This window comes from Phragmites australis, chromosome 5, assembly GCF_958298935.1.
Source record: "Phragmites australis chromosome 5, lpPhrAust1.1, whole genome shotgun sequence".
In the NCBI taxonomy this organism is placed as follows: Eukaryota; Viridiplantae; Streptophyta; class Magnoliopsida; order Poales; family Poaceae; genus Phragmites; species Phragmites australis.
The window spans coordinates 31,492,134-31,519,702 of NC_084925.1; the positions used below are offsets into that span (position 1 = coordinate 31,492,134).

The window sequence follows — 27,569 nt, forward strand, 5'->3', positions numbered from 1 at the left end:
GGCGTGATTGCATGATGGTGAGCCAAATTTACTTGCTCAATGATGATAGCAGCTTGGTGAGGCTTTGAGTGACAGTCTCTAGCTCTACCCAGGGGATTTTAGTGTGCTCTTGCTACTAGCATTGATCAATTACCTGCTTAGAATTGTCATTTCATTGACTAGCTAATTACTTGTTGCACTACCTTTAATATTATTTATTAAATTGCAGTTGAGATTACCTGCTAATTCTCTTAAGTAATTCAGCTATTGTTCTAGCAATCATTTGTATTTCTAAAACCTTAATTAGGTAAAACTTGAGGTAGGCTACATTTAGTAGTAACCCACGTACCGAGAGAGATTTTGATAACATAATCACGTGGTTAATATTTTTTTCCTATGTTTTTTAATTGCCACGTTTAATGATGCTTTAAACACAAGTAGCTTAATTCTTTTAACTAAAGCCTATGAAATGCTCTTGTTCATACATATGACAATTATTGTGTTCAAATAACTGTTATATTTATATTTAATTATTTAAATAAAGATAGAAGCTTATCGCTTATTTCTCCCAAACTACGACAACTTTCATTTGGTATTGACCGTATCGTTGCAGCAAACACGGTTAGATCGAAGGACAAAACACCATGAACCCCCATCAATTCACGGGCGAACCCATCTTCTGGCCCGGCCAGTTTATGGGGGCCGGGTCCGCGAGCCCGCCGCGGTACAGCAGCTCGGCCATCACGCCGTACGCGTGCTGCGTCATGTGGACGCCGTCCCAGCTCACGTACCCGCCCGGGTCCGCGCACGCGCTCGTCCCCGGCGCGCCGCACATCCTGTCCACATCGAAGTTGTACGGGCCGCCGCCGGCCCCGCAGCACGCCGTCCGCGTCCTCGCCGCGTCGAACCCGAGCGCGCGCGCCTCGCGGAGGATCCTGACGTACGCCGCGTAGTAGTCCGCGTACGCGATCGTGGCGCGCGGGTACGACCGGCGCAGGTCCGCGACGGCGCCCTGCAGCCGCGCGTTGTGCAGCTCGGCGAAGACGTTGAGGGCGGCGAGGCAGCCGTCGTCGTCGTACGCGATCGGCTCCGTCACGTTCACAGTGGCGAGGTAGCTCGGCACGCACCCGACGGGGAAGTTGCCCGGGATGACCAGCCGGACCGCGCCCATCTCGAGCAGCTCCTGAGATGACATGGTAACACGATGAGTCGAAATGTTTGAAAACTGAAACCTCGCACAGACATTGAGTGCTTGGTTTGCTACAGATGATATATACCTTGGCTGCATTTGCTATGGATTGCACCACTTCCGGTACAAGCTCCACGGCCTGCGCAACGCTTTTGATCACGCGGGTGACGTTGTAGAGGCCATATCCGCCGTCCGCTGACCATGTCTGGAGGAAGGCGTAGTTGTAGTCGTTCCCACCGATCTCCCCCAACATCACCAGTGAAGTCTCTAGCTTTTTACGGATCTCTGTAAAATTGATGGGTCGGAAATACTTGCAATAACTTACTATTATGAGACAATAATTAATTAGACATGAGAATTTAAAAGCGAAATAATTACCTTGAGTAGAGTTTGTGGTGGAGCCCATGAAATCCTTGAACCATTTGAGCTGAACATCGAGGGAGCTGTTGGTGAGGGAGATGGTGATCCCCCTCTTGGCGAGGGTCGTCGTGTCGAGGGCGGTGGCTCCGGCGACCGCAAAGTTCACGCCGTGCGTGAAGTCCAAGCTCTTGTCAAGGTACGGGTTGAGGAGAGGGAGGCAAAGATCTTTGGCTGCACATTGCATTCGATTGATCACTCGTGCATGCAAAGACAAGGATAGCGCTAACGGTCACACGGAATTATCACACAACTTATATACATATACTCTTCTTTTTTCCTTCGAGGAATCGACAGCGCAGAGCCTACCGAGGAAATCGATCATGAGGTATCCATCGGAGCAACGGCCGGTAGGGTCTCCGTGCATGTCGATGCCGTAGGGGAGCTTCGCGATGTACTGCAGCAGCCCAGGAGCGCCTTCTCGGACGAGATTGCCCGTGTCCGATATGGAGTCCCCGAAGTTGTAGATGGTCGTGATGCCGTCCACCGTCGACGTCGCTGCCGCTCCGAGGCAAGTGGAGGAGGAGGCGCCCGCGAGGAGGAACGCCACGAGCACGCGTCCAAGGAGAAGATCCATAGCCAGGCAAACGACGTCGATCACAGAGGCAGAACCAGCGGCAAATACCCCCGCACGTCAATTATGTTTGGTTCTGGGATCTAGCGAATTTAATACGTACGATCCTAGCGTAACTCACGCCGAGTTATGGGAGGACGACGTATCCGAGCAAGCTGGAGTTCGGCCATTTTGGTAGTCTGCATTTTGGGATGCAGTGCACGCTTGACTCCAGGCTCGCCGCTCGCGTCGCGCGCCGGCGGCGTAGGGTCGATACGCTGGCCGAGGACTAGGCGAGCGACCGCGACTGCGCGCGCGACGCGGGCATCGGCGTACCAAGTGGATGGAGGTCACATGAGCGCAGGGCTCAATTTTCTGGTGATGCACCGACCGGCCCAACAGCAGTGGTGAAGTACGGGAACAGACGCACCCAGCCGGCCCGGCGCAATTTACCCGCGGTCAGGCTCTTTCCACAAATCTGAAGACGTCGTTGAGGCGAATTGAGAGTACTTCTCACCCGTGCTCACGGCCACGAAGTCAGTCCCAATATAAGTTTCTTAGTGTAATATCTACCTACTTCCACCTTATATAGGTATTAGTATAGAAATTATCTCTCTGATACAAAATTTCTTTCACATCTCAAAATAGGTGTCAACATATACTTTTTTTATTAGTATTCATTTATTACTTGTCTCATGCAACACGTAAAGATGGATATCAAATACCACATTGCATTTCTTAGCTTGTTTCTTGTGTTGGATATTATGCCTACTTCTTTTCTTCATGAAACAGCTAGCTCCATCTCTTTCTTTAATTCATTACCACCTCATAAAAAATCTATGTGGCATGATTATTTAATATATAAAAAATAAGCTAAGTGAAGCATTGAAACGTGAGTGTTTAAAGGTCTAAAAAAACTTGCCATTCCGGACTCCGAAGACATTGCATAATAGTAGTGTATTGTACGCGTCGAGGTACGGGTTGAGGAAACGAGGTCCGGTCATGTTATAACAAATAGCGCAAATTTGAGAAATTGCACAGATGGAGTTCAAATTGGAAGCACGCAAAAAGACCCCTATGGAAAACAAACAGTGTACTAAGATTCAGCTAGCTCAATGCATTATTTTGATTTATGATCTAAACACATATATTTATACATAGTTAAACGACCGTGCAGGACTGAAAAAAGTACAGTAGGAATTCGTAACCCCAACTAGCCATTAATCGCGGACTATTATCTTCAGCTCTTCACACGCGGGAACTCTACTGGCGCAGGGGACGCGAAGCCCCTATGGTAGAGCAGATCGCTCATGACGCTGTACGCGCGCTGCGTCAGGTGCACGCCGTCCCAGCTGATGCGCTCGTCGGGCCTCGCGCACACCAACGCGCCCGGCGCGCCGCACATCCGGTCCATGTCGAAGTTGTACGCGCCGGCGCCGGCGCCGCAACACGCCTTGGTCAGGCTCCCCTTGTCGAACCCCATCTTACCAGCGTCCCTGAGCATCTGCACGTACGCGTAGAAGTAGTCGGCGTAGGCGATCGTCGCGGACGGGTACGACGCGCGCAGCTCCCGGATGCCCTGCTGCAGCAGCACGTTGTGCATCTGCGCGAAGAAGTTCAGGCTGGCGAGGCAGCCGTTGCCGTCGTACGTGGCGGGGTCCGTCTCGTTCACCACGGCCATGTAGCTCGGCACGCACCCCAGCGGGAAGTTGCCCGGGATCACCAGCCGCGTCGCGCCCATGTCGAGCAGCTCCCTGGCCGCGCTCGTGACGGAACGCACGACGTCCGGGACGAGCGTCATCGCCTCGACCACGGCGGTCACCATGCGGCCAACGTTGTAGAGGTTGCGTTCGCCGCCGGTCGCAGGCTTGTTCGCCACGAAGGCGTAGTTGTAGTCGTTGCCGCCGATCTCTCTGTTGGCGCCCAGGAACGCTAGGATAGCTTGCTCTCTCTCTCACTCACGACGGCAGCGCGAGGAAGAAGATGAACAGTGATTTTCCGGCGACGAACGCCGCGGCGACGAACTCGCCTGTATCTTGGCTATCTTATTCACTGGACTTGACGACAAAGAACGGTGGAGTACAAGGGCTATTTAACAGCCAGGGGACGCACACCTCGGAGCCACGAACTCCCTGCCCGGCAAGCTCGCCATGATTCGCATGATTCGGTCTTCAACGTCCCGAGCACCACACGCTCGTTCACGGACGACTCGGCCTCCTCCCGTGCTAACCGGCACCATGCATGCCCTTCTCCTGCCTATTCTCACGCACAATCCTAGGACCTATCCTGGACTTCCAACTTGACAAGAACAAACTCACGCGCACACGCGCTAGACACACACGCCATGGCGTGGTTATTCCAACAAACTCCCCCTAAACATGACATGGCGTACACCGCCATCACAGCAGCGTCGGCTCGTCGTCGGCATCGGCGAGTAGCGCCCTCTCCCTCCTCGACTTGGGGCAATCCCTCGCGATGTGCCCGCGCTCGCCGCAGTTGAAGCACCTTCCTCGATGACGCCTGCTAGCGCCTGAGCTCGTGCTGCTCGTGTCCTCGTCATCCTTGTCATGGCCACCGCTACGGCCAGCGCCCATCTTGCCGCTATGGCCGTGCGCCCGCTCCTTGCCGCCGCGTTGACGCCGACGCGTCTCCCACTGCTCCTCAGTGAGCAACAGCCGCTCGACGCCGTCCGTAGCTTCTTCGACGTCAGCATCCTCCGCCACACGCAGCCGGCCGACGAGCTCCTCCACAGACGTGGTGTTGAGGTCCGTGAGCATCTCGATCGCCACCGCCACCTGCTTGAACTTCTTCGGGACCACGCGCAGGATCTTTTTCACCACGCGACCGTCCTCCAGCGTCTCCCCCATCTCGCGCAGGCTGCCGACGAGGCCACTGATGCGCATGGTGAAGTCTCCGACGGACTCACCGTCGCGGAACACGACGTTCTCGTACTCCTTCCAGAGGCGCTGCACGCTCGCGGCCTTCACACGATCGTCACCAACCCTCATGGACTTCACCGCATCCCACGCCTCCTTCGCCGTCTTCTTCACGGCGAGCCCGGCCTTCATCTCCGGCGGCACCGCGCGCAAGATGACGGCCAACGCCCGCCGATCCTTGGCGCGCTCCTTGGACACGGCCACCACCGCGTCCCACAGCTCCATGGCCTCCAGCGACACCTGCATGACCAAGGCCCACTCGTGGTAATTGGCCTTGGTCAGCAGCGGTAGCTCGACGGCGCCGGAGTTGCTGACGACGCGCTCCACGGCGACGACAGCCTTGCCGCTGTCTCCGATCTTCGGTGGGCTCGACGGCGACGACATGCTCTCCAAACCAAGCTCTGGTACCAATTGTTGGCGCCCAGGAACGCTAGGATAGCTTGCTCTCTCTCTCACTCACGACGGCAGCGCGAGGAAGAAGATGAACAGTGATTTTCCGGCGACGAACGCCGCGGCGACGAACTCGCCTGTATCTTGGCTATCTTATTCACTGGACTTGACGACAAAGAACGGTGGAGTACAAGGGCTATTTAACAGCCAGGGGACGCACACCTCGGAGCCACGAACTCCCTGCCCGGCAAGCTCGCCATGATTCGCATGATTCGGTCTTCAACGTCCCGAGCACCACACGCTCATTCACGGACGACTCGGCCTCCTCCCGTGCTAACCGGCACCATGCATGCCCTTCTCCTGCCTATTCTCACGCACAATCCTAGGACCTATCCTGGACTTCCAACTTGACAAGAACAAACTCACGCGCACACGCGCTAGACACACACGCCATGGCGTGGTTATTCCAACACTCTCCCACCATGACCAGCGAATGAGCCAGCTTCTCGCGGATCTCTTGAGGGGACTTTGCGTTGGCACTCATGAAGTCTTTGAACCATTGCAGCTGGACACCCAGGGAGCTGTTGGTGTGGGGGACAGAGATCCCTCTCCTTGCGAGCACCGCCGTGTCGAGGGCAGTGGCGCCCGCGACAGCGAAGTTGACGCCGTGCGTGAAGTCGGCGCCCTTGGCGAGGTACGGCTTGAGCAGTGGCAACCCGAGATCCTTAGCGAGGAAGTCTATCACGAGGTATCCGTCGGAACATCGTCCGGTGGCGCCGCCGATGGCAGAGCCGTAGGGGAGGCCCATGGTGTGCTGCAACATGCCGGCAACGTCACCTTCCCGGAGGAGATTCCCGGTGTCCGATAGGGAGTCGCCGAAGTTGTAGATGGCCGTGATGCCGTCCACCACCTTCCCTTGCGCCGCCAACGACGCCGTCTGTTGTGGCACCGGCCTTGCGTGGCACAGGCCGAAGACGAAGAGCAGCGCCGCTAACGCGACGAGCAGGACACGAGACATTGTCGCCATGTCACGTACTTCAAGTGTGCGGTGTTGGTTCGTGGCTTCGGTGAGCATTGTCAGAGTCGGAGACCGATCAACAAGAAGAGTCGACACGTGGACCGAGTATCTGTACGAATCTCTAAGCGTCAGGGAAAGGAGTCAACCTGGAGTTGCCGCATGTACTTGCACGGATCTCCAGGCAACAGAGGAGGAGGGGTAAAGGCCAAGGCAGAAGGGCTTGTTTGGCTTCCTCTCCTCTTCCTCGGCGGCGCCTGCGAAACTCATCCGCCCGCCGCCATGGCCAAGTTCAACGTGGTGCAGAAGAACAGGCGCGAATGGAAGCAGGACCGCAAGCGCCGCGCCCATGGGGAGCCCGGCACCGGCAAGCTCAAGCAGCGGACCGCGCCCGTCTCCGTGTCCGGCAAGCGGAAGCGCAAGCTCGAGCGCCGCCTCAACCGGGTACGTCCGATGGCTTTCTTTACTTGCGGGGACGCGGTTGGTGCTAAGGTCCGGCCTCTCTGACGCTTGCTTTGATGGGTTTTTGGCGGTACAGGAGCAGAAAGAGGCTGCGATGATTAAGGCGCTGGAGAACAACATGGGGGATGTCGTTATGGTATCTGCTGAAGGTGCGGTTCTTGGCTTGCATTCTTGTTTTTGATCTGAGTGGGGGAAACTGGGCCTCTATGGCTTCAGTTAGGTAGCTATTAGGAGAATTTGGTGTGCAAATGGTTTGGTATGATTGACCCAGATTAGTTGTTTGGAGGGTTAGGGGTAATTGCAACAGTGAAAGATTGGGTTTCATCTGTTTGTAGTATAATCGGTGGTGAAAATGTAATGCTGTATGCTATAAAGATGTGTAGTTGCCCCTTTTCTTTTGACAGCAGGTTGGATTGTTGAATGTGTTGGAAGTTCCACCACATCATGCTTGCTTCTCAGTTTGTAGACTTGAGAGTAGTCTTAGTAGGCAAACTGGATATTACTGGCTATTGCATCCTTATTTTTGACAACTGATTGTGTTGTTGCCGTCTTCCATTGCATAATGCTTGCTAGTATTTTATTTAGTTGGAGTTAGGAAATGAATTGTGATTTCCTGTTAGATCCACTGTAATGCTAGCAGTGATACCTGATTTAATGTTAATATGAATCATTAATCCCTGATTGGACTTATACAGTGGTGGTCAGATTGGAGGCACAACCTGTGTCCTTCTGGCAGATATAGAGATTGGAAAACATTTGTTTCTGTTTAATTTTGTGTTGCAGATCAGGAAAGTAAGAGTGTAGTGTGTTGTGCTCAGAGTACTTCAGATTTACCCCTTGCTTTTTTATAGTGAAAGGTTAATTTTGTTTGTGTTGTTGACTTTTTAGTCTCTTTACATGAAAACAGAGAACCTCTCTGAAACATACCAAGCAAAGCAATTCTGTTTCATGTGATGAAATACGTTTCCAACCAACAACTAACCTATCTATTCATAGCCAATTTCTGTAGCACGGTTTTCTGTAGACAGACATCTAAAGATCTTTACAGATAGAAGAGTTTTGCTGAAACGTTTTAATGCTTTGCACCATTACAATTCACAAGGTTATACTTATGGTTGAATTATTTGAGCATGTCCAAAAAAGAAGAAAGATGCACTGATAGTTTCTTGTTGATTTCACGAAATATACCCAATTTTTATGTTTGTCTATTTTAATTGTCAGAGCTATAAGCATAACACATCATGCTTTATGTGAACCACTCATTGGAGAGATGCCCATCTAGGTTCGTAGTCAAACTAGTCCCAGTAGTTTGCTCGCTGTGATAAACTGTAACCATCATTTTTTTACAAAGTTGGTTTTGTTTGCCTCTCTGTTTCTGACAGATCCATTGGCTTGTTTACCACATTCTAGACTTCCCAGTATTGTTTGATGTGGGATGTGATCCTTATTTTTCACAAAGATGCAGTTGTTCCATACTAGGGCATATGTGTGTCTAGACTTCTAGCATGAGTAGGGATTGTCCTAAATCGACCTGCCTACCTAGTGAATTGCATTGCCTTCTGTTGCCTGTTTGTCATATTGTCTCAGTGTGTTGTTTGATGTTATTTCCACATATGTTTGGTTCAGCACCATCTTCCATATTGTCGCATATATGTTGTCTGATGTCATTTCAGCATATATTTGTTTTGGTACTTTCTTCCTCTTTTTTAACCTGATGTTAACCTCAAATTATTTGTCTGATTATTACTGCAACACTATTTCTTACTTTTTTTGTATTTTTATGGGCAGAGTCTTCAGAAGCTGCAAAGGGTAAGTCTCAAGTGAAGTTCAGTGTGAAGAAAAACTCAAGTGTACAGATCAAAAGATTAAAAGGCAAAGGTAAGTTCATTGTTGTTCAAGTTTGTAATACATCAGACACCAGTTCCTGCTTTGGAAATAATCGAACAGTTTTCTATTCTGCTTTGGTGCCAGCAGAGGAGACGTCTAACCGTACTGATTCACTCTGCAGGTAGAAAGAAAGCCAAAAATGCAAAGCCACCTACCAAGGAGAAAGTTGACGCCATGGTAGAATGACTGGTACTGTGATATGAGACTTTGTACGTTTTCTGAGAGCACCAGTAGGGACTGCAGTGACTGACCTTTGTCGAATACCCGAGCATGAACTTACCTTGCTCCTCTACCGCCTGAATGTTCATTAGAAACTACATAGCTTTGGTATTAATGTATCGAACTTAAGACATGAATCAAGACTTGACTAGTAGAACTGAATGTATGGTTTCCTTGTTTCTGTAAACCTTGAATCCAGCTCTTGGTTTTGTGGATTTGGTTGTGGCTGGTGGGCCTTTGGTTTCTACGATCTGCATATTTCGTAACTGTGTTTTGTGTATCTAAATGAGTGGTTCAGTGAGAACTGCATTGCCTCCCTGCTACGTTCAAATGTGATTGTTGAGCTAAGCAGACCAGACCTGAAACGTCTTTTGAACTCCGTTCCTGTTCTGAACAGATGCGAGCATACATCGCAGCCCCCACATTATTCTGCTAGCGCTGCTGAAGTGCGTGCCAGTCGCCCAGTACCGAATCTCATCTTCCTCTCTATTTCTTCAGCATCAAGAGTAAACCCAGCTGCGAAAACGGGTCTGAATACAGGAGGTGTTGAGCTGTTTTCGCGACAGATGAACCGAGACTCGGGTTGGGTCGCATGATCGAAGCTTGGATGGTTGCTGTGTTTCTCTGTTTGACAAAAGGCTATTTGCTGCCAAACACTGCCAAGTAAATTCTGTGAGAATTCCCTTGATGTACTGCTGCATTGCCCATCTGCTGTTACTGTTGCATTCTCTTCTCACTTATCGGAACTGAGCTCGGATGTGAGAATCGGGTCAGTAATGCACGGCTCAAAAACTGACGCGCAGTATAGCTTTTATAGTGCTCTCGTTTGCTGAACAGTAATACAAATTCCACATGTGTTCAACAACTCGATCTGGCTGTATGAGAGCAGTCTACAACAAGATGAAATCATCGAAACTTGCACAAAAGCGAAAGAAACAAGAAACGCTAGTTGGCGTCAACTGAATGGAACTGAAACAAATAGCTCAACATGCCACATGACACAAATTCACGGCATCAGAAATGTCCATTGCACATTGAGAGCTCCTGTGGTAATGGCATGAAGCCTACAACTATCCTACTCTACTGCTCCTCGATTGCCGCTATGCGTCGGGCTTGAGGAAGAACCCCAGCTGCTGCAGCTTACTGGGACGACGACCGCGCGAAGAGTGAAGCCCTCCACCGTCCACCCGGGGCCGTGCCGTGCTCACGATGTACTCGAACGCCGCGATGACAAGATCCTCCAGATCCCGCGGGTGGATGCTCTCGTCGGGCAGCGCCGCCCTCTACACCTCGAGCAGCTTCCGGCGGAACTTCTCCCTTTCTCACCCCTTCCCCTTCTGCCGCCGAATCTCCAGAGCCTCCCGCGCCTTGGCGATAAGACTAGCCATGTCAAGCGCCTTCGGCGCCGGCGCGGCGCGCTGGTCCTGGAGCTTCTCCGGTTCGGTACTCTGAACCACCTCCGATGCCGGCTCCGGCGGTGGCTGCGCAGGGGTGCCGTTCACCTCGGGAAGAACCGCCATTGGAGCTGGGCTGCCGACACTCTCGTCATGGGGCATCTCTGGTTCGGTATTCTGCATAACCACCAATGCCGGCTCCGGTGGTTGAGCAGGGCTGTCCTTATTCTTGGGCGCAACCGAAGGTGGAACCGGGCTGCTGACACTCTCGTCGGAGTCGCTGTCGGACTCGCTGTCGGACTCGCTGTCTGAGCTGCAGCTGCTTGCGGAGTCTGAATCACTCGCAGATGAGCCGGAGTCGTTGCTGCTGGATTCGTCGGCCTTCTCAGGGGACCCGAGAGGGGAGGCACCACCACAGATGTCGACATACTCGTCCTCTTCCTCCGGGTCCAGAACGACCTCGTTCTTCCTCTCCTCGGCAAACGTGTCTACCTGCTTCTTTAACTCGAACTCTTCGGCAAACAACCTTGTTCTTCCTCTACTGGAGTCGTTGCTTGAGCTCGGGCTGTTGCCGGTTTCGCCGGCCTTCTCAAGGGAAACGAAAGGGGAGGCGTCCCGGATCGTGATGGGAGAAACGTCGCCGCAGATGTCGACGTACTCATCCTCTTCCACCTGGACGACCTCGCTCTTGCTCTTCTCAGCGAACTCGTCCAACTGCTTCTTCAACTCGAACAAAACAGAGTTTTCCATGGAGTTGAGGTTAATCTCGAACTCGCCATGGGGATCGGCATCGCCACCGCATTGCTTCTTCAAGAACTCCACGATGTGAACCGGCAGCGACGACGAGAGTGCCGCCAGGCGATCGGCAAGCTGCTCCCGCTCGTCCGACGACATCCTTGGCATCTCTATCTGCTCCACGAGTGTTGGAAACGAGCCCTCAGTTCTCTCTTTCTCTCACGCCGAACAGAGGTAGAAGATGAACAGTGGATATGCAAGAACTTGGCGACGAACGCCCCGGCCGCCACACGGCCTGTATGTTGGCTTGCTATTCAACTCAATGGACTCGAGAGTTCAGCTACACAAGGATAACATGGCCATATATAGACCCAGCGGCATCACAGCGCCCACACGATCCACCATGGCGAGCTTGACGCGCACGGACGCATCATCTCCGGCAGACCCGGTCTCCCCCTGCGTACGAGCCACGAACTCCTCCGCACCACCCGGTCTTCACCTCCACTCGTACACCTGATCGTGATCCTTCCGCTTTTGACGCCTCGGCCAACGACTCGATCATCCCTGCTGCTACAACTCTAACAGCCTGCGCGCGCACCACACACGCGACACGGACACAGACACGCACCACGGCCATGAACACCATGGCGTGGTTTATTCCAACAATCTCCCCCTAAACCACGACACGACCGCACATCCCGACCTACAGGAGCGTCGGCTCTTCATCGGCGTCGGCGAACAGCGCCTCCTCCTTCCTCGGCTTGGGGCACTCCCTCGAGAAGTGGCCGCGGACGCCACAGTTGAAGCACTTTCCCTTGCCGGAGCTGCGTCGACGTCCGCTTGCACCGGAACGGACGCTGCTCGCCCCGTCGTCGTCGTCGCTGCTGTCATCTTCACGGCCGCCGCTACGGCCTCCCTTATTCTCACGTCCGCTGCCGCGGCGCGCACGCTCCTTCTCGCGGCGTTCCCGTCGGCGCGCGTCCCACTGGTCCATGGTGAGGTAGAGTTTGCCGTCGGCTCTTGGAGGCGGCGGCCCGTCGTCCTCGGCCTCAGCTTCCTGCGCCGCACGCAGCCGCCCACTGGCATCCTCCAGCGATAGCGTGGCGAGGTCCGCCGTCACTTGGATCGCCACGGCCACCTGCCGGAGCGACTTGGGGACGACGCGCAGGAGCTTCTCCACCACCCTCCGCGGCGGGATCGTCTCCCCCACCGTCTCCAACGCCGCGACGATGTTCTGTAGCCGGAGCGTGAAGTCGTCCACGCCCTCGCCGTCGTTGAAGCGGATGTTCTCGAATTGCCGGAGAAGACGCTGCGCCTCCGTCTTCTGTACTTGGTCGCTGCCGACGCGCCGATCCTTCACCGCGTTCCACGCCTCCAACGCGGTCGCCTTCGCCGCCAGCGACGCCACCATCTCCGACGGCACGGCGCTCGTGATGGCGTCGAGCGCCATGCGGTCCTCCTGCAGTGACACGCCGCCGGGCTCGATCGCGTCCCACAGGTTGCGGGCCTGCATCTTCACCTTCATGACCAACGACCACTGCGTGTAGTTGGTCTTGGTCAGCATGGGCCAGTTCGCCGGCCCGCTGTACTCCCGAACGACGCGTAGCACCTCCCCCTTGTCGCTGCTCCCGGCGCCGTCGCCGCCCTTGCCGCCAAACGGCTTCTTCGGGGAGCCTGGAGGAGTCTTCTCGCCGTCGCCCGCCATGGACACAAAGCCCTGATACCAAATGTTGGAAACGAGCCCTCAGTTCTCTCTTTCTCTCACGCCGAACAGAGGTAGAAGATGAACAGTGGATATGCAAGAACTTGGCGACGAACGCCCCGGCCGCCACACGGCCTGTATGTTGGCTTGCTATTCAACTCAATGGACTCGAGAGTTCAGCTACACAAGGATAACATGGCCATATATAGACCCAGCGGCATCACAGCGCCCACACGATCCACCATGGCGAGCTTGACGCGCACGGACGCATCATCTCCGGCAGACCCGGTCTCCCCCTGCGTACGAGCCACGAACTCCTCCGCACCACCCGGTCTTCACCTCCACTCGTACACCTGATCGTGATCCTTCCGCTTTTGACGCCTCGGCCAACGACTCGATCATCCCTGCTGCTACAACTCTAACAGCCTGCGCGCGCACCACACACGCGACACGGACACAGACACGCACCACGGCCATGAACACCATGGCGTGGTTTATTCCAACAACGAGAGGATACACCTTCCTCCGCTTCGCCGACGGCATCTTGCCGCCAGCCTCCATCGGCGCCTCCGGTCGCGGTTCGGCGGCCAAGAACCGCTCGTTCTTGCCGCGGGACAAGAGCTCCGCCTTCTTCAGGAGACCGCGCAAGGCGTCGAGCTCGGACGCAATCCGCTTGTGTAGGATCACAACAGGAGGTTGGACGGGCATCTCAACGACGACGGGTATGACCTCCATCTCGACGACGACGCCGTTGCGAGTCACCTTGTTGCACTTCGGCACGGAGGACTCCTCGGCGCCGGCGCGACGTGCCGATAACTCCCGCGCCATCTCGCCGCAAGCCGCAGGTGCGACGCCGCGCCGCCGCTTCAAGAACGGGCTCTCGCCCGCGGTGGCGTTAGGGACGGGAGCGGCGCGACGAAGGGCGCACATGATTAGCCGCAAGCGAGCGAGCGATCAAGCAAGGGAGCTGTCGCCAGGGAACCGAGTCGCTCGCCGGCCGCAGCGAAGGGAGAGGGGGAGAGAGTGGTGGAGACGTATGGATCGAGTGCTATTTATCGCCCTCCGCGGCTGCTCGAAACCGAGTCGGTCGCCACAACGCGTTGCTGGATGCGAAAATCCTGATTCACGGACTCGCGCGAGGGAGCCGGCCCACACGATCTCCACAAGGTAAAAGATGAACTCGTGGACGTTGGCTCGATATCAAACGGCTCCAGTGTGTCGACTAAGAGAAATTTCAAGCGCCTGAAAACTAGCATCGCCCTTATATTAGCTGTAAATGAGTGGTTCTGTAAGAGTTGCATTGCCTTCGTGATACGATCGAGTGAAACTTGTTTAGTCAAGCAGAGCAGACCGGAAATTAGAACAACAATCCTTGTGTGGCCGGACGAGGGCATTCCTAATGGCTAATGGAACTGAAACAATCAAACGAATCGTCTGACATGTCCAGTACTAAAACACATTTGCTGTCAGGTGTAATTTGATTCATGCTACATGACATAAAAGGCATTACACATTGCGAGGCGAGCTTCAGTGTTATCTCCACTATTTAAAAAAGACGTAGTGGTCATTCTAAGATCAGACAGGACGTCCTATCTCTTCCTCCTTCTTCTATGCTGATAGGTGATCCCACCCTAAATCACGCAGAGCCAAATGTCCCACCCTCCTCGCATCACACGTATGCACTCCCCGTTCTGCTCCTGATGGTCCTGGCAAGAGGTGGCTAGGGTTCCTCATCCCGCCGCCACCGGTGGCCGCTGACCCCCCCATCTCACTCAACGTCCCCTACTCGCCGGCCTCCACGCTTGCGAACCACCTCCCCTGCTCTGGGCCGTGGCCTCGCTTCTGCACCTGCACCAGAGCGCCGCTCCTCCGTGCGGCCCCTGCTCCTCCATGCTCAACAGTGCCTGGCCAGATCTCCTTCACTACAGCCTACTCCGCCCAACTCTCCTCTGCCTCCCTTTGCCTTGATCCGCCCTGTCACCCTCATTCCAGCCCTCCAAGCCGCCGCTACACTTTGCGTGTTTGGTGGCGGATCTATCTCCCGTTGCGCTACCCTGGCCAGATCTCCACGCTAGCGCAGTGGCCATTGACCATCTCCAATTTCTCTTCAGCCAGGCTCACCACGTGGGATCCGAACTATAGTCAATTGGGGAACGCATCGTACCTTGTGGTTGTGGACGACGCGTCCGTTGCGCTGACGGATGAAGAGGTGCTGCGCGCGCTATGCGCAACGGTGAGTGCCAGCCGGTGGGACAATGGGAGCTTCTAGTGAACGACCCATGTTGCTCCACTGCCAATAACAACCGCTTCCTCGACGTCGTCGAATGATACTTTGCCCGATCCGCCAACACGAAGCGCCTCAAGGAACGCCCCCACCTCTACTACTAGGTACCTGCACCATTGGCCCCTCCCCTTCCTATTGTGTTTGTGAGGCAAATTCACCATGCGGTTTGATGGGATCGGAGGTTTGAGTTTAGGAATTTGGACGGCTCTAAAAGCTAAATCGGGATGTTGGGATGGACACCACTTTTGTTGGATCTAGACCACACCAATGTGATAGATTGCAATACTAATTCGTAGATAGTTAGATTATGTTCAATGAAGATTATGCTCAGATACATTCTCATATATTAAGATTATGCTCAATGTGTGGTAAAATCCTAAACTGATGATGGCTTTTGTTTATGCTTGTTCATGAGAAGGTTGGACCGTTGGAGTGACACCCAAAGGTGTTGAGGTTCCTCGCATCTTGGTGGACAGGACATGCATGGGAGGATCAGGAGTATGCTCGAAGAGTTTCAGCCAGCCACCCCTAAAGGACCGAACCGTAAATGGTTGTACATGTGGCAAGTGGGTCCTTGTCCCGCGAGTACCCGCTTCAAGGTTTGCGATTTCTATGTGGTTTTTTCTATGTGATGTTAAATTCTAGAAACTAACATATGCCATGTATCATGCATGGTAATTAGGTGTTCCTTATATTGAGCTATTAAATAACCTTGGTTAGGAGCTGAACTCAAAACTTATTATGGTTGAAGGATTATCTGAGTAGAATGAGACAATGGATTCCTGAGGTTCAAAAATGATCTGTGCAATTGAGTACATATACCACTCCTAGCACCTTTTTCTGAATAAATCCATGTTTTCTGCAAATATTGTAATTCTTTGTGCTATGTTGTAATTTATAAATCTACTTGAACTACAAGTTCTTGAAATAATCCCAAGTCCCATAATTTTGTTTACTTAGTAAATTGAAACTACCTTGATGGGTTCTGAAGTTCAGTTTAAACTGGTGCCCATAGCTGGATGAATACTTCGCTTTCTTAATGTTCCTATTGCTAGCATCCACAGTCTGAGATGATTGCTTGCATAACGCCAAAAGATGAACCAGAGCAGTAGGAATATTAAGGAATTGAAGTATCGGGCAGGCCAACTCATATGATTTTCTGATTTTTATATGCCATGGTACTGTATTGGTACCAAATTCCTGATGCGTTTGAATTTTTTCTTGCACATGATCTTTTGGTTGGCGAGAACCAAGGAGTCGATGGAGCCCGCCCATGGAGCCCGTCAACTATTTTATCTCACTAGATCTTAGGGAAAGCATGTTGGTCTTGGCCTCCCTATCCGATCCCTTCTAATAATTAATTTTCAATGATTTCAATGATGATAAAATAAGTCCTATATGATTTTTACCATTTTTGCATGAGAATGCTTACATTATTTTCATAACTCCTATAGGATTTCATAGGAGTTATACTATTTTTTTTCTATAACTGAACAATTTCTTGCGTCAGCCTTCCTATTCTCGTTACAATGAGAGGGCATTTAGTTCAGTATGTATCATATGGCATAAATTAATCAACCATCTATTTTATAGCAAGATTTTCTTTTGGATGAAGTCAATAACCTCACCTAGATGGATGAAGACAACAACACTGTTGAGGCACGTTAGACTTTTTAGAGTCAATGTATGTGAAGCGTATGAATTGATAGGCCTAATATTTATCATTGCACTCTGTAATGACATGTATAATCTTAGTTTTTATATCCACACTCTTAAAATAATTCCCAAAAGGCTCCATAATATTCATGGATATGTATACATGATATTCTACCATATTTCTATATGTGGTTAATTTAGGGCTATTGATGGAAGTGGAAGGGAGAAGGCCTTGGTGATACGATTTACTATGAAGATAACATGGAAGAGAAAGAGGTTAGCAGTGATACGTGGTCCTCTGAACTAAAGATATGAATAATCTAGGAAGGAACAGAGTTGTTGCTACAGGAGTCGGATCAGATGAGGTTTGGAATCGTGGCTGCATGGCTTTAATTTCCGTAAAAGATAATGCATTGTATTAGCGCTACTCAAACGCTAGGCCTGGGTGCTTAGGATGTTACCCTGATCTATCAATGCAAAATAGAAGAGGCATATATTTCTAGTGATGCAGCATTAAGGTTACATAAAATTTTCTCCTACTGCTCGTAATGTTTGTTATCTGATTCTGTATATACCTATTTTCTTAGTCCATTTGTATAATGATTTGAATCCTTGAATACCTTTTGATATGTATGACATTTCAGAAGTTGTATATTATGTTGTTTGTCAATTTCATATAAAGTGTTATTAGTAAGGGTTGATAGGGGATATTGGGATGTAATAACTATCAATATAGATCTCTATTGTGGCAATCCAAAATCAGGATTTGAAATTTCTAAAATAGCTTGAAGATTTGGTCTCCTGACCTATTGTTTTTTCATTCGCATAATGTAACCTCATTATCATGTGAATTACATCTGAATGCACTATTGTTGTCCAGTTGCAATGCATGAATAATTTACTATTTCTTATAAAGTGGCTTGAATATTTGGTCTCCTGACTTATTGGTTTTTATTCCCATGAAGGTAACCCCATTGTCATGTGAATCAACTTCGAATACATTTTTGTTATCCTGTTACAACACACGAGTAATTAACTAGTATTTTACATAATCAAGGATGCACGTATCAGTGCATGCATGTCACCTACAAACTATCCTACTTGTGCTCCTCGCCGCTATGCGTCGGCTTTGAGGAAGAAACCCAGCTGCTGCAGAGCGCTGGGACGGCCACGCGTGGCGCGAAGGCCGCCACCCATCACCCGGGGCCGCAGCGTGCTCACGATGTGCTCGAACTCCGCGATGCCGAGCTGCTCCAAGTCCTGCGGGTGGATGCTCTCGTCGGGCAATGCCGCCGTCTCCACCTCGAGCACCTCCTGGCGGATCTTCTCCCTCGCGCGCTCGCTGGAGCGCGCCCTCTGCTCTTGCCGCCGCCTCTCCAGAGCCTCCTTCGCCTTGTCGATCAGATTGGAGACGGGACGCGCCGTCGGCGCGATGCGCTGGTACTGGGGCTTCTCTACGCTCTGCACCACCTCTGACACAGCAAGCTCCGACGTCGCCAGCTTCGGTGGCTGCGCTGAGCTGTCGTTCTCCACGACATGAACCGCCGGAGGAGCTGGACTGCGGACACTCTCGTCGGAGTCGCTCTCGGTATCCGAGCTGCTCGTGTCGGAGTCTGAATCACTCGCGGATGAGCTCCCGGAGTCGCTGCTCGAGCTTGGAACGAGAGGGGAAGCGTCCCGGATCGTGATGGGGGAGACGCCGCCGCAGATGTCGACGTACTCGTCCTCTTCCTCTTGGACGGCCTCGCTCTTGCTCTCCTCGGCGAACTCGTCCAGCTGCTTCTTCAACTCGAACAAAACAGAGTTTTCCATGGAGTTGAGGTCAATCTCGAACTCGCCATGGGGATCGGCATCGCCACCGCATTGCTTCTTCAAGAACTCCAGGATGTGGTCCGGCTGCGACGATGAGAGCGTCGCCAGGCGATCGGCAAGCTGCTCCCGCTCGTCCGACGACATCCTTGGCGTCTCTATCTGCTCCACGAGAGGAGACACCTTCCTCCGCTTCGCCGACGGCGTCTTGCCGCCAGCCTTCATCGGCGTCTCCAGTCGTGATTCGGCGGCCAAGAACCGCCCGTTCTTGCCGAGGGACAAGAGCTCCGCCTTCTTCACGAGACCGCGCAAGGCGTCGAGCTCGGACGCCATCCGCTTGCGGAGAATCACAACCGCAGGTTCGACGGGCATCTCGACGACGACGGGTATGACCTCCATCTCGACGACGACGCCGTTGCGGATCACCTTGTTGTACTTCGGCGCCGAGGAATCCACGGACCCGACGTGGCGAGTCGAAGGCTTGAGCGCCATCTCGCCGGTCGCCGCAAGCGAACGAGGGGAGCTGTCGCCGGGGAACCGAGTCGCTCGCCGGACGCCGCGCAGGGAGATGGAGGGGGAGAGAGTGGTGGAGACAGATGGATCGAGTGTGGGGACGTATGGACCGAGTGCTATTTATCACCCCTCCGCGCTGCTCGAAACCGAGTCGGCCGCCACCACGCGCTGCTGGATGCTCCGTTCGGCGGTCGGATTCCGAGAAGACCTCGCTTCGGACTCGAAGTGCTCCATCGGCTTCCCTCTCCGTTCGCTTGGTCACCAAGTACCGCGAGCGCGAGGCGGGAATCTGTTTCCGCCTCAGTCTGTCCTCCTGAAGTTTCGGAAACAGCAGGAGGCCATCCCTATTCACTAGGCAACCGTCATGAGCTGGTCGAGGCTGGCCGGAGCACAAGACCGAACTCCTGCGGAACTGGTAGTATTCCAGAAGGGAGAAGACGGACGGGACGGGTTGAGGTTGAGGTTGAGGGCTCATGCACCCCGTGGTATGTTGCAGTTGATCTCATCGATGAATAACTGTCCATGACGGTTGTTGCCTTCCTAATAGGTCCATCATGTATATAAATATAAGTGTACATCAATGAATGAATCAATGGAACTCATTTTTATCTATTCGATATACTGTGTCAATCTTGAGTTCTAACACGTTATTAATGGAACTCATTTTTATCTATTCGATATACTGTGTCAATCTTGAGTTCTAACACGTTATTAGCACACTCGATCCACTGAGCATTCGGCCGATCGAGAGAAGGAAGAACAACGCCATCGTACACGAAGAACAGAGGATCATCCCACGATAAGCACATAGATGGAGCCCTCACTTTCGACAATTGGCGATGTTCTTCGCTCCCTGATGGTATTGGAGGTTGTAATCATCCGTCACATCTCATCGGTTTGCCGTGTTCATCATCACCAGAACACCCATCGCGTTCGTCATGGTTGTACAAGCCATGTGCATCTTCTCCAGTGTGACGGACACCTTGACATGCACGGCTCCGTCCGTATCTTCCGCACTGCACTCTGTGTGGTTCAACAGCCAATCCAGCGAGCTATGCCCCCACTGATGACGGCGCTCGTCTCCTCGGCTGTTCCTTCAGGCTCCAACATCGCCGGTGGATCTTCTGTGGCAGTGCTGCCCTCAGTGTTGTGCTGCCCGATTCATGGGTATGCGTGTTTCCCGGAGCATGGACCGATGGCACTTCACGCACTGGGAGGTGTTGCTGCTCCACTGTGTGCACCTCCGGCGCATGTGGCCGAGTCACCTTCGTCCATGCCAACGGTTGGATCCCTCTTGCCAGCTCATACACCCATGGTTGGGTCTCCATCGCAGGCATCCGCGGTCGGCTCCTCTTCGCCGGTGTTTCTCACCATCTCTGTACCAGCCCCCTCGATGGAGACGTCCCCTCCCTATTGCCAGCTTTGTCGCTACTACCAATCGCCGGCCCGGACTTTGCCACTTGTGGAATCCCACGGGCCTTGGTCTCACTGACGGCGTCTTCCCTAACTTTCGTCGGACCAAGGAGCAGGCGGATGTAGTGGCCGCCCACGTGAAACATGCTGGCAATCGGTTCTAGGCCGGCACCACCCTGGTGGTAGGGGGAAGGAGGTGGCGATGCACACCGACAGCCAATCACCGGCCAGCTAGCCGGGGCACTCCATCGTCGGGCAGCACGCTTTAACGCGATGTCCAGGCCAATAGCTGGCTGGTCGATGGCATCGGTGGCCCTACGATGCAAGTCAGCCATCAGGTGGCGACATCACTCGGTGGCGCCTAAACTCGGTGCTCGACACGATCCACAGAGGCATCCTGGTGTTGGCGGCAACACTCAGTGGCGACGACAACTGTATAGGGAGGGGTGCTGAAACCCTAACCAACCCTCTTCTTCCCCTTATATTGGTGCCTGCATGGACCAAGCCAGCCTTCCCACTAGAGCCTAAGCCGGCCTGCCTTCCAAGCTGGCCTACAAATAGGTATCTGAGCCTAGTTCGAGTCGAGACAGCGGCTCAAGCCGAGCCGGAGCTACATGAGCCACCCTAAATTTAACAACCCCCTCGAGTTTATATATATTCACGCGCTCTTTTATATAACCTCTGTTATATTATATTTTTCTTGCATCTAAGGCCCTCATGACTTCATATATTTCAAGAATGTGTGTATTTATGTATTGTAACTATATTACCTCTTTAATATGTTCAATATATTGATGTTTAATACACACTTGTTTATTCCATGCAATCTCTTATTGCTTCTATTTGGAATATTAAAAAATGTAATTTAATTGATGATTACCTTTATAATGTTGGCATAACACAAGATATTGGAGACTTTGATATTGACTGCGACTGTAGCATTGTTTGCCTTAATTGGACGGAGTCCATGTCAATAACAGCGAGTTATCTCACCCAATATTACGAGGTCTATACCATTTTGGTGATTACCTTCAATGTGTCTATCCCACATTTTGTACAGAGTCTATATGTTGGTAGTGACTATTGTCACCTATTCCATCGCGAATAGAGTCTAACATTATAGCAGCGATTTATCGGCTATACCATATCAAGGTCTACATCACTTGTCTTTTAGACATCTTGCATTTTTATACAAGCAATTATAACATTTGCTATTAATTTACTCTCTTAGTAAATTAATACATATAATTTCATGTAGGACATAGTTGATCTTCCTAAGAAGAGTTTCCCAGAGCTTGCTATGGATGGTAGATTGGCAGCAATTACTTGACCTGGGCACAAGATGTCAAATTCAATTCGACTACCCAGCGGATCCTTGCCACCATAACTCCACAGGCAAATGATGCACCTCCAATACCTGAGCATTCTAAATATGCTACTTTGGTCTTTCTGCGACATCACCTCCACCCTGACCTAAAAAATGAGCATGGCATGGAAGAAGATCCGCTTGCTTTATGGACCTCCCTCAAGGAGCGTTATGAGCAACAAAAATCTGTCATCTTACCAGAAGCTCAACGCGACTGGTCTCTACTTCGCTTTCAGAATTTCAAATTCATATCAAATTGCACCTCAAGTTCACAAAATATGCACCAAGCTGAAGTTCTGTGGTCAAATAGTATCGAATGATGACATGATTGAAAAGACTTTATGCACTTCTCATCATCCGTCATTTTGGGTATTGCAATTTGCAACAGCAATATCGCCAATAGAAATACACTAAGTATTCCAAGTTGATTTATGCATTGCTACATGCAGAAAAACATGACGAACTTCTTATGAAAAATCATCATAGCTGCCCAACGGGCTCTACTCCACTTCCTGAAGTACATGCTAATACTCAGAATACTAATAAATTTTGTGGCCGTAAACAGAACAACCGAAAGGGTAAAGGAAAGTGGAAGTCTTCCAATATGCAGAGAAGGCATGGCATTGCCAAAGACAAAGACCAATTCAAGAATAATGTCAAAGACAACTCTCAAGCTTGTCAGTGTTGTGGATGTAGGAATCACCATACAAACAAGTGCTGGATTCCTAGGCACTTGGTGGATTTATATCTCAACTCTATTGGGAAAGGCAAGCAAGTTTGTGGAGACAAATTTGAGGCACACTTCAATGAAAAATCTGCTGATGATATGGTCGCGGGATCTTCTCAAGATATTCCTCTAAACAATTAAGATCTGGTTCATCAGAAGGAGAAGGACCCTTTCAATGTGGATGATATAATCGTGGAATGTCATTCCCAAGACATATTCAGAGATCTCTCTTAGATCTTTGACATGTATATTAGCCTAATATTATCCTATTAAATGTTGTATATTGTATAGTTTGTATCTAAGCATGTAACTCTGACATGTATTAAATAATATCAGCACTCTATTCTATATATAAGTTAAAATCCTATTGAATTTTCTCTTTTATATATATATATATATATATATATATAGGACACCTATTCTATACTCCTAGGAGTATGTACTCCTACATACAATATACCACATAAACAAACACTTTATACTCTTTTACCATTTTTAGTATACTCTAATACTAATTCTAAGATACTCCAATATAAGTTGTATGAAAAAAATTCAATGTTAGCCTTTCATTTTTGCTATATACTCTTTTTTATACATAAAAGAAGTATATACGTAAATTATGATAAAAATCATGGAATTTCATAAAAATTTTCGTGGGATTTGTATTGTAGTATCTTATAATTACTAATGAAGTATATTTAAAGTGATAAAGAAGTATAACACACGTGTAAAAGTGGTATATGAGAGGTGGGAGTACATACACCCAGGAGTACATATTCCTATATATATATATATATATATATATATATATATATATAATCTTTTAAAGGACGCAAACAGATGGAGGAAGAAGAAACTTGTTTAGTGGATAGCTGTACCACTAATACAATCTTACGGGGGCAAAAATATTTCCATACATTACATAAGAAACATGGAAATGTTATGACCATCGCCGGTTGCTATGCGTGATTGTGGGTTCGAGTTGAGCCACAATAAAGCTCCCTATAGGTACAAAATTAGTAATCGAGGATGCACTCTTGTGTCCAGATTCAACTCGCACCTTACTTAGTTACAAAGATATTTGTCTTAATGACTTCCATATTGAAACTCAAACTGAGAATGGTGATGAATTCTTATTTCTCACCAAATTCAATGGATTTAACAAGGAGATACTTGAAAATTTTCCTTCGTTTTCACCTGGATTGTACTATACATACATCACACATGTAACACGTGTTGCGTTTAAAATAATTTTTCAAAATTTTGACAAGTTCAAGACTTGGCATAATCGCCTTGGTCATCTCGGTATAGTGATGATGCGAAAAAATATTCATAATTATGTTGGTCAGAACATAAATATTGCAAGATTCCCATAATCATCTAATTTTGTGTGCACCACCTATGCCATAGGGAAGTTAATTTTAAGGCTTTTTGCCTTAAAATTAAATATGAACATATTAATTTCCTTGAACATATTCAAGAAAATATATGTGGCCTAATTCAACCTATATGGACCCTTTAGGTACTTCATGGTGCTTATTGATACATCTACTCGCTGGTCCCATGTGTGCCTCTTGTCCACATGTAATCATGCGTTTGCAAAATTAATAGCTCAATTTATCAAATTACGAGCTAATTATCCTAAACAAAAGATAAAATCCATTAGAATGGACAATGCCGCGGAATTCTCTTCGTGGACATTTATGATTATTGCATAGCTCTAGGTATCAATCTAGATCATTCAATATCATATGATCATACTCAAAATGGTCTTACTGAAGCTATTATCAAGAGAATAAAATGGATTGCTCGACCTATTTTTATAGAATTGCAAATTGCCTACATCATGTTGGGGTCAAGTGATCTTGCACGCCGCAGATTTGATTCAAATCAGACCAACTGCAGATCATGCAACCTCCTGTTGCAATAGTACATGGAAATCAACCAAGTATTTCTCATCTGCGAATTTTGGTTGCGTTGTGTATGTACCGATTCCACCACCGCAACGTACTTCCATGGGCCTCCATAGAAGATTGAGTGCACATGTGGGGTATAATTCTCTGTCAATTATTAAATACCTCGAGCCCCTAACAAGAGATTTGTTAACAGCTCGGTACGCTGATTGCATCTTCGATGAAGATAATTTCACGGTATTAGGGGGGATTTTTACCATAATGAATGCTAAGAAATCAATTAGAATGCCACTGGTTTTCAATCTCTAGATCCATGTACTTTAAAATCTAAACAAGAAGTTCAGAGGATCATAAATTTGTAACACCTTGCAAATAACCTGTCAGATGCATTTACTGATCACAAATGTGTCACGAAGTATCATATTCATGCAGCGAATGCAGTAGAAAGAGTGGAGATACTTCATAAAACCATTCATCTCCCAAATCCTAGTAAGAGGAGGAGAAATCCGATTGCAAATAATGCTTCTGAAAAGCAATCGTGGAAGCAAAAGAATATATCTTCTAAGTCAGTAAATAAAAATCAACGTATTGTTGATAGGCACCAATTGGATGCTCTTCATCTAGAGCCCAACGATAGGCACCAATTGGATGCTCTTCATCTAGAGCCCAGCACAACTATGTGCACTAATATTGGTGCTAGGACATCGGAACAACCTAACTCCATGATGATGAGAAATCCTGAGGAGTTAGAGGAAGTACATAAAATTTCCACAAACTATATTCATTTAGGAAAACCTTATAACCATAAGACTACAGTTGTCGACATCTATTCTCCTCAAATATTGCCAAAAATCTCGAGGTAGATCCAGAACCTAAGACCATGGGGCAGAGTGCCTTAAGCGCTCAGACTGGATCAAATGGAAGGAGGCTATTGAGGCAGAATATAGCTCACTTGCTAAAAGGGGGTATTTACATCTGTAATACCTACTCCTTCAAATATTTTTCCCATTGGATCGAATGGGTTTTTCTTCAGAAAAGAAATCAAAACAATATGGTGGTGAGACACAAAGCGATGCTTATAGCACAAGGGTTCACGCAGAGACCTGTTATCAATTATGATGAAACCTACTATCATGTTATGAGTGAAATAACATTTCAATACTTAATCTCATTGGTAGTTCAAATGGATTTATCCATGCAATTAATGGATATGGTGACCGCTTATCTACATGAGTCACTTGATTCAAACATATATATATATATATATATATATATATATATATATATATATATATATATATATATATATATATATATATATATATATATATATATATATATATATATATATATATATATATATATATATAAGTCCCTGGAGGGCTTAAGATTCCGAATCAAAAGGCAAATCGTAAAATGTTTTGTGTAAAGTTGCAAAAGTCACTCTATGGCTTGAAACAGTCGGGTAGAATGTGGTACAATCGACTAAGTGAGTTCTTTCTTCTAAAGGGTTACTCTAACAATGATGATTGTCAATATGTGTTCATCAAGAAATCTCTTATTGGATTCTGCATCATCTCAGTTTATGTTGATGACCTCAATATTATTGGAGCCACACAAGATATAAAGGAAGCCAACAATCATCTAAAGACGAAGTTTGAGATGAAGGATTTAGGTAAGACCAAATTATGCTTAGGTTTACAACTTGAGCATCTCCCATGAGGGATATTAGTTCATCAATCTGTCTACATTAAAAGGTATTGTAGAAGTTTAATATGGATAAGTCATATCCATCAAAAAGCCCTATGATCATTTGATCTCTGGATATAAACAAAGATCCATTCTGACATAGGGAACAAGGTGAAGAATTATTGGGACCTGATGTCCCATATCTAAGTATTGTAGGAGCACTAATGTACCTCGAAAATTGCACAAGGTCTAATATTGCATTTGCGGTCAATCTTTTAGCTAGACATAGTGCTGCTCCAACTAAGAGGCATTTGGTTAGTGCAAAATAAATCCTTAGGTATCTAAACGGTACTAGAGATCTTAGTTTGTTTTATAAAAAAAACAAGATATGACCATGATAGGTTATACTGATGTTAGTTATATATCTGATCCTCGTAATACCAGATCACAAACTAGATTTGTTTTCCTATATAGTTGTACTGCTTTCTCGTGCAAATCATAAAAGCAAACTCTTGTTGCTACTTTCACCAATCATTCTATATAGCTCTATATGAAGCCTCTCATGAATATGTATGGCTTTGCAGAATGATAAACCATATTCAAAGATCATATGAGATTAATTTATCAGAATCTTCTAACATTATCTATGAAGATAATGCTGCTTGTATTATCCATATACAAACATGTTATATAAAGAGTAATATTACAAAGCATATTGCTCTTAAATTATTTTTTCCACATGAGCTACAAAATAGTGAAAAAATAAATATCTTGCAAACGAAATTATGTAAAAATCTAGCAGATTTATTCACTAGGTCATTGTCCACTTCTATATTCTAGAAATATATTTGTAAAATTGGCATAAGAATACTTCAAGAATTGCAAAGCTTAGGGGAGTTAATCCCTAATTTATAATCAGTTTATGATCATTAGGTTATACATATTGCACTCTTTTTTCTTTTATGAGTTTTACTTCTAATTTTCTCATATAAGATTTTTAACGAGGCAATGTCAATACAAGCATATATGTCATATCATTTTCTTCTAAATTTTTTTCCGCTAGGTTTTCAAGGAGTTTTTTCATAGTATATTACAATCATAATTCTCCTCATATTTTTTCTACAATATTTTGAGAGAAATTATTCATTGATCAATATACATATGACGAATCGATTAAAATGGAGTGCTGCAGATGATCTCATCGATGAATAACCGCCCATGGCGGTTGTTGCCTTGCAGCCTGTTAGAGAGATGTCTCCCTAACTAACACTCCTCCATCAAGTGTATATCATTGAATGAATCGATAAAACTCATTTCTATC

At 48.5% G+C, this 27,569-nt stretch overlaps 5 protein-coding genes across 5 annotated transcripts; 1 reads left to right on the top strand and 4 right to left on the bottom strand.

Moving 5' to 3' along the window:
• Positions 1-634: 634 nt before the first annotated feature.
• Positions 635-2,162, bottom strand: LOC133917980 (acetylajmalan esterase-like). The gene is made up of 4 exons (XM_062361777.1): positions 1,895-2,162; positions 1,547-1,759; positions 1,257-1,453; positions 635-1,162 (listed from the first exon to the last, which is right to left on the bottom strand). The coding sequence occupies exons 1-4, from the start codon at positions 2,160-2,162 to the stop codon at positions 635-637; spliced, it is 1,206 nt and encodes a 401-aa protein (XP_062217761.1).
• Positions 2,163-3,315: 1,153 nt separating this feature from the next.
• On the bottom strand, positions 3,316-6,491 carry LOC133919241 (acetylajmalan esterase-like). Its single transcript, XM_062363579.1, has 2 exons — positions 5,938-6,491; positions 3,316-4,051 (listed from the first exon to the last, which is right to left on the bottom strand). Exons 1-2 carry the CDS (start codon positions 6,489-6,491, stop codon positions 3,379-3,381), a joined length of 1,227 nt encoding a protein of 408 aa, XP_062219563.1. The 3' UTR covers positions 3,316-3,378.
• Positions 6,492-6,673: 182 nt separating this feature from the next.
• LOC133919242 (uncharacterized) lies at positions 6,674-9,234 on the top strand. The gene is made up of 4 exons (XM_062363580.1): positions 6,674-6,923; positions 7,018-7,090; positions 8,730-8,819; positions 8,950-9,234. Exons 1-4 carry the CDS (start codon positions 6,762-6,764, stop codon positions 9,012-9,014), a joined length of 390 nt encoding a protein of 129 aa, XP_062219564.1. The 5' UTR covers positions 6,674-6,761; the 3' UTR covers positions 9,015-9,234.
• A 1,135-nt stretch (positions 9,235-10,369) lies between these two features.
• LOC133917981 (uncharacterized) lies at positions 10,370-11,335 on the bottom strand. Its single transcript, XM_062361778.1, has one exon. It carries the CDS (start codon positions 11,333-11,335, stop codon positions 10,370-10,372), a length of 966 nt encoding a protein of 321 aa, XP_062217762.1.
• Positions 11,336-17,934: 6,599 nt separating this feature from the next.
• LOC133917982 (transcription factor GTE9-like) lies at positions 17,935-19,119 on the bottom strand. The gene has a single exon (XM_062361779.1). The coding sequence runs from the start codon at positions 19,117-19,119 to the stop codon at positions 17,935-17,937; it is 1,185 nt and encodes a 394-aa protein (XP_062217763.1).
• Between the last annotated feature and the right edge of the window lie 8,450 nt (positions 19,120-27,569).

Excerpts from the sequence above, each read along its gene's own strand:
- LOC133917980 (XM_062361777.1), bottom strand. The coding sequence starts at position 2,162 with ATGGATCTTCTCCTTGGACGCGTGCTCGTGGCGTTCCTCCTCGCGGGC. Across the intron at positions 1,760-1,894 it reads CCTCATGATCGATTTCCTCG|CCAAAGATCTTTGCCTCCCT; the intron begins GTAGGCTCTGCG and ends TGCAATGTGCAG. Across the intron at positions 1,163-1,256 it reads CCATAGCAAATGCAGCCAAG|GAGCTGCTCGAGATGGGCGC; the intron begins GTATATATCATC and ends ATGTCATCTCAG.
- LOC133919241 (XM_062363579.1), bottom strand. The coding sequence starts at position 6,491 with ATGGCGACAATGTCTCGTGTCCTGCTCGTCGCGTTAGCGGCGCTGCTC. Across the intron at positions 4,052-5,937 it reads TCGCTGGTCATGGTGGGAGA|AGAGATCGGCGGCAACGACT; the intron begins GTGTTGGAATAA and ends GGGCGCCAACAG.
- LOC133919242 (XM_062363580.1), top strand. The coding sequence starts at position 6,762 with ATGGCCAAGTTCAACGTGGTGCAGAAGAACAGGCGCGAATGGAAGCAG. Across the intron at positions 6,924-7,017 it reads TCGAGCGCCGCCTCAACCGG|GAGCAGAAAGAGGCTGCGAT; the intron begins GTACGTCCGATG and ends TTGGCGGTACAG. Across the intron at positions 7,091-8,729 it reads CGTTATGGTATCTGCTGAAG|AGTCTTCAGAAGCTGCAAAG; the intron begins GTGCGGTTCTTG and ends TTTTATGGGCAG.
- LOC133917981 (XM_062361778.1), bottom strand. The coding sequence starts at position 11,335 with ATGTCGTCGGACGAGCGGGAGCAGCTTGCCGATCGCCTGGCGGCACTC.
- LOC133917982 (XM_062361779.1), bottom strand. The coding sequence starts at position 19,119 with ATGGCGCTCAAGCCTTCGACTCGCCACGTCGGGTCCGTGGATTCCTCG.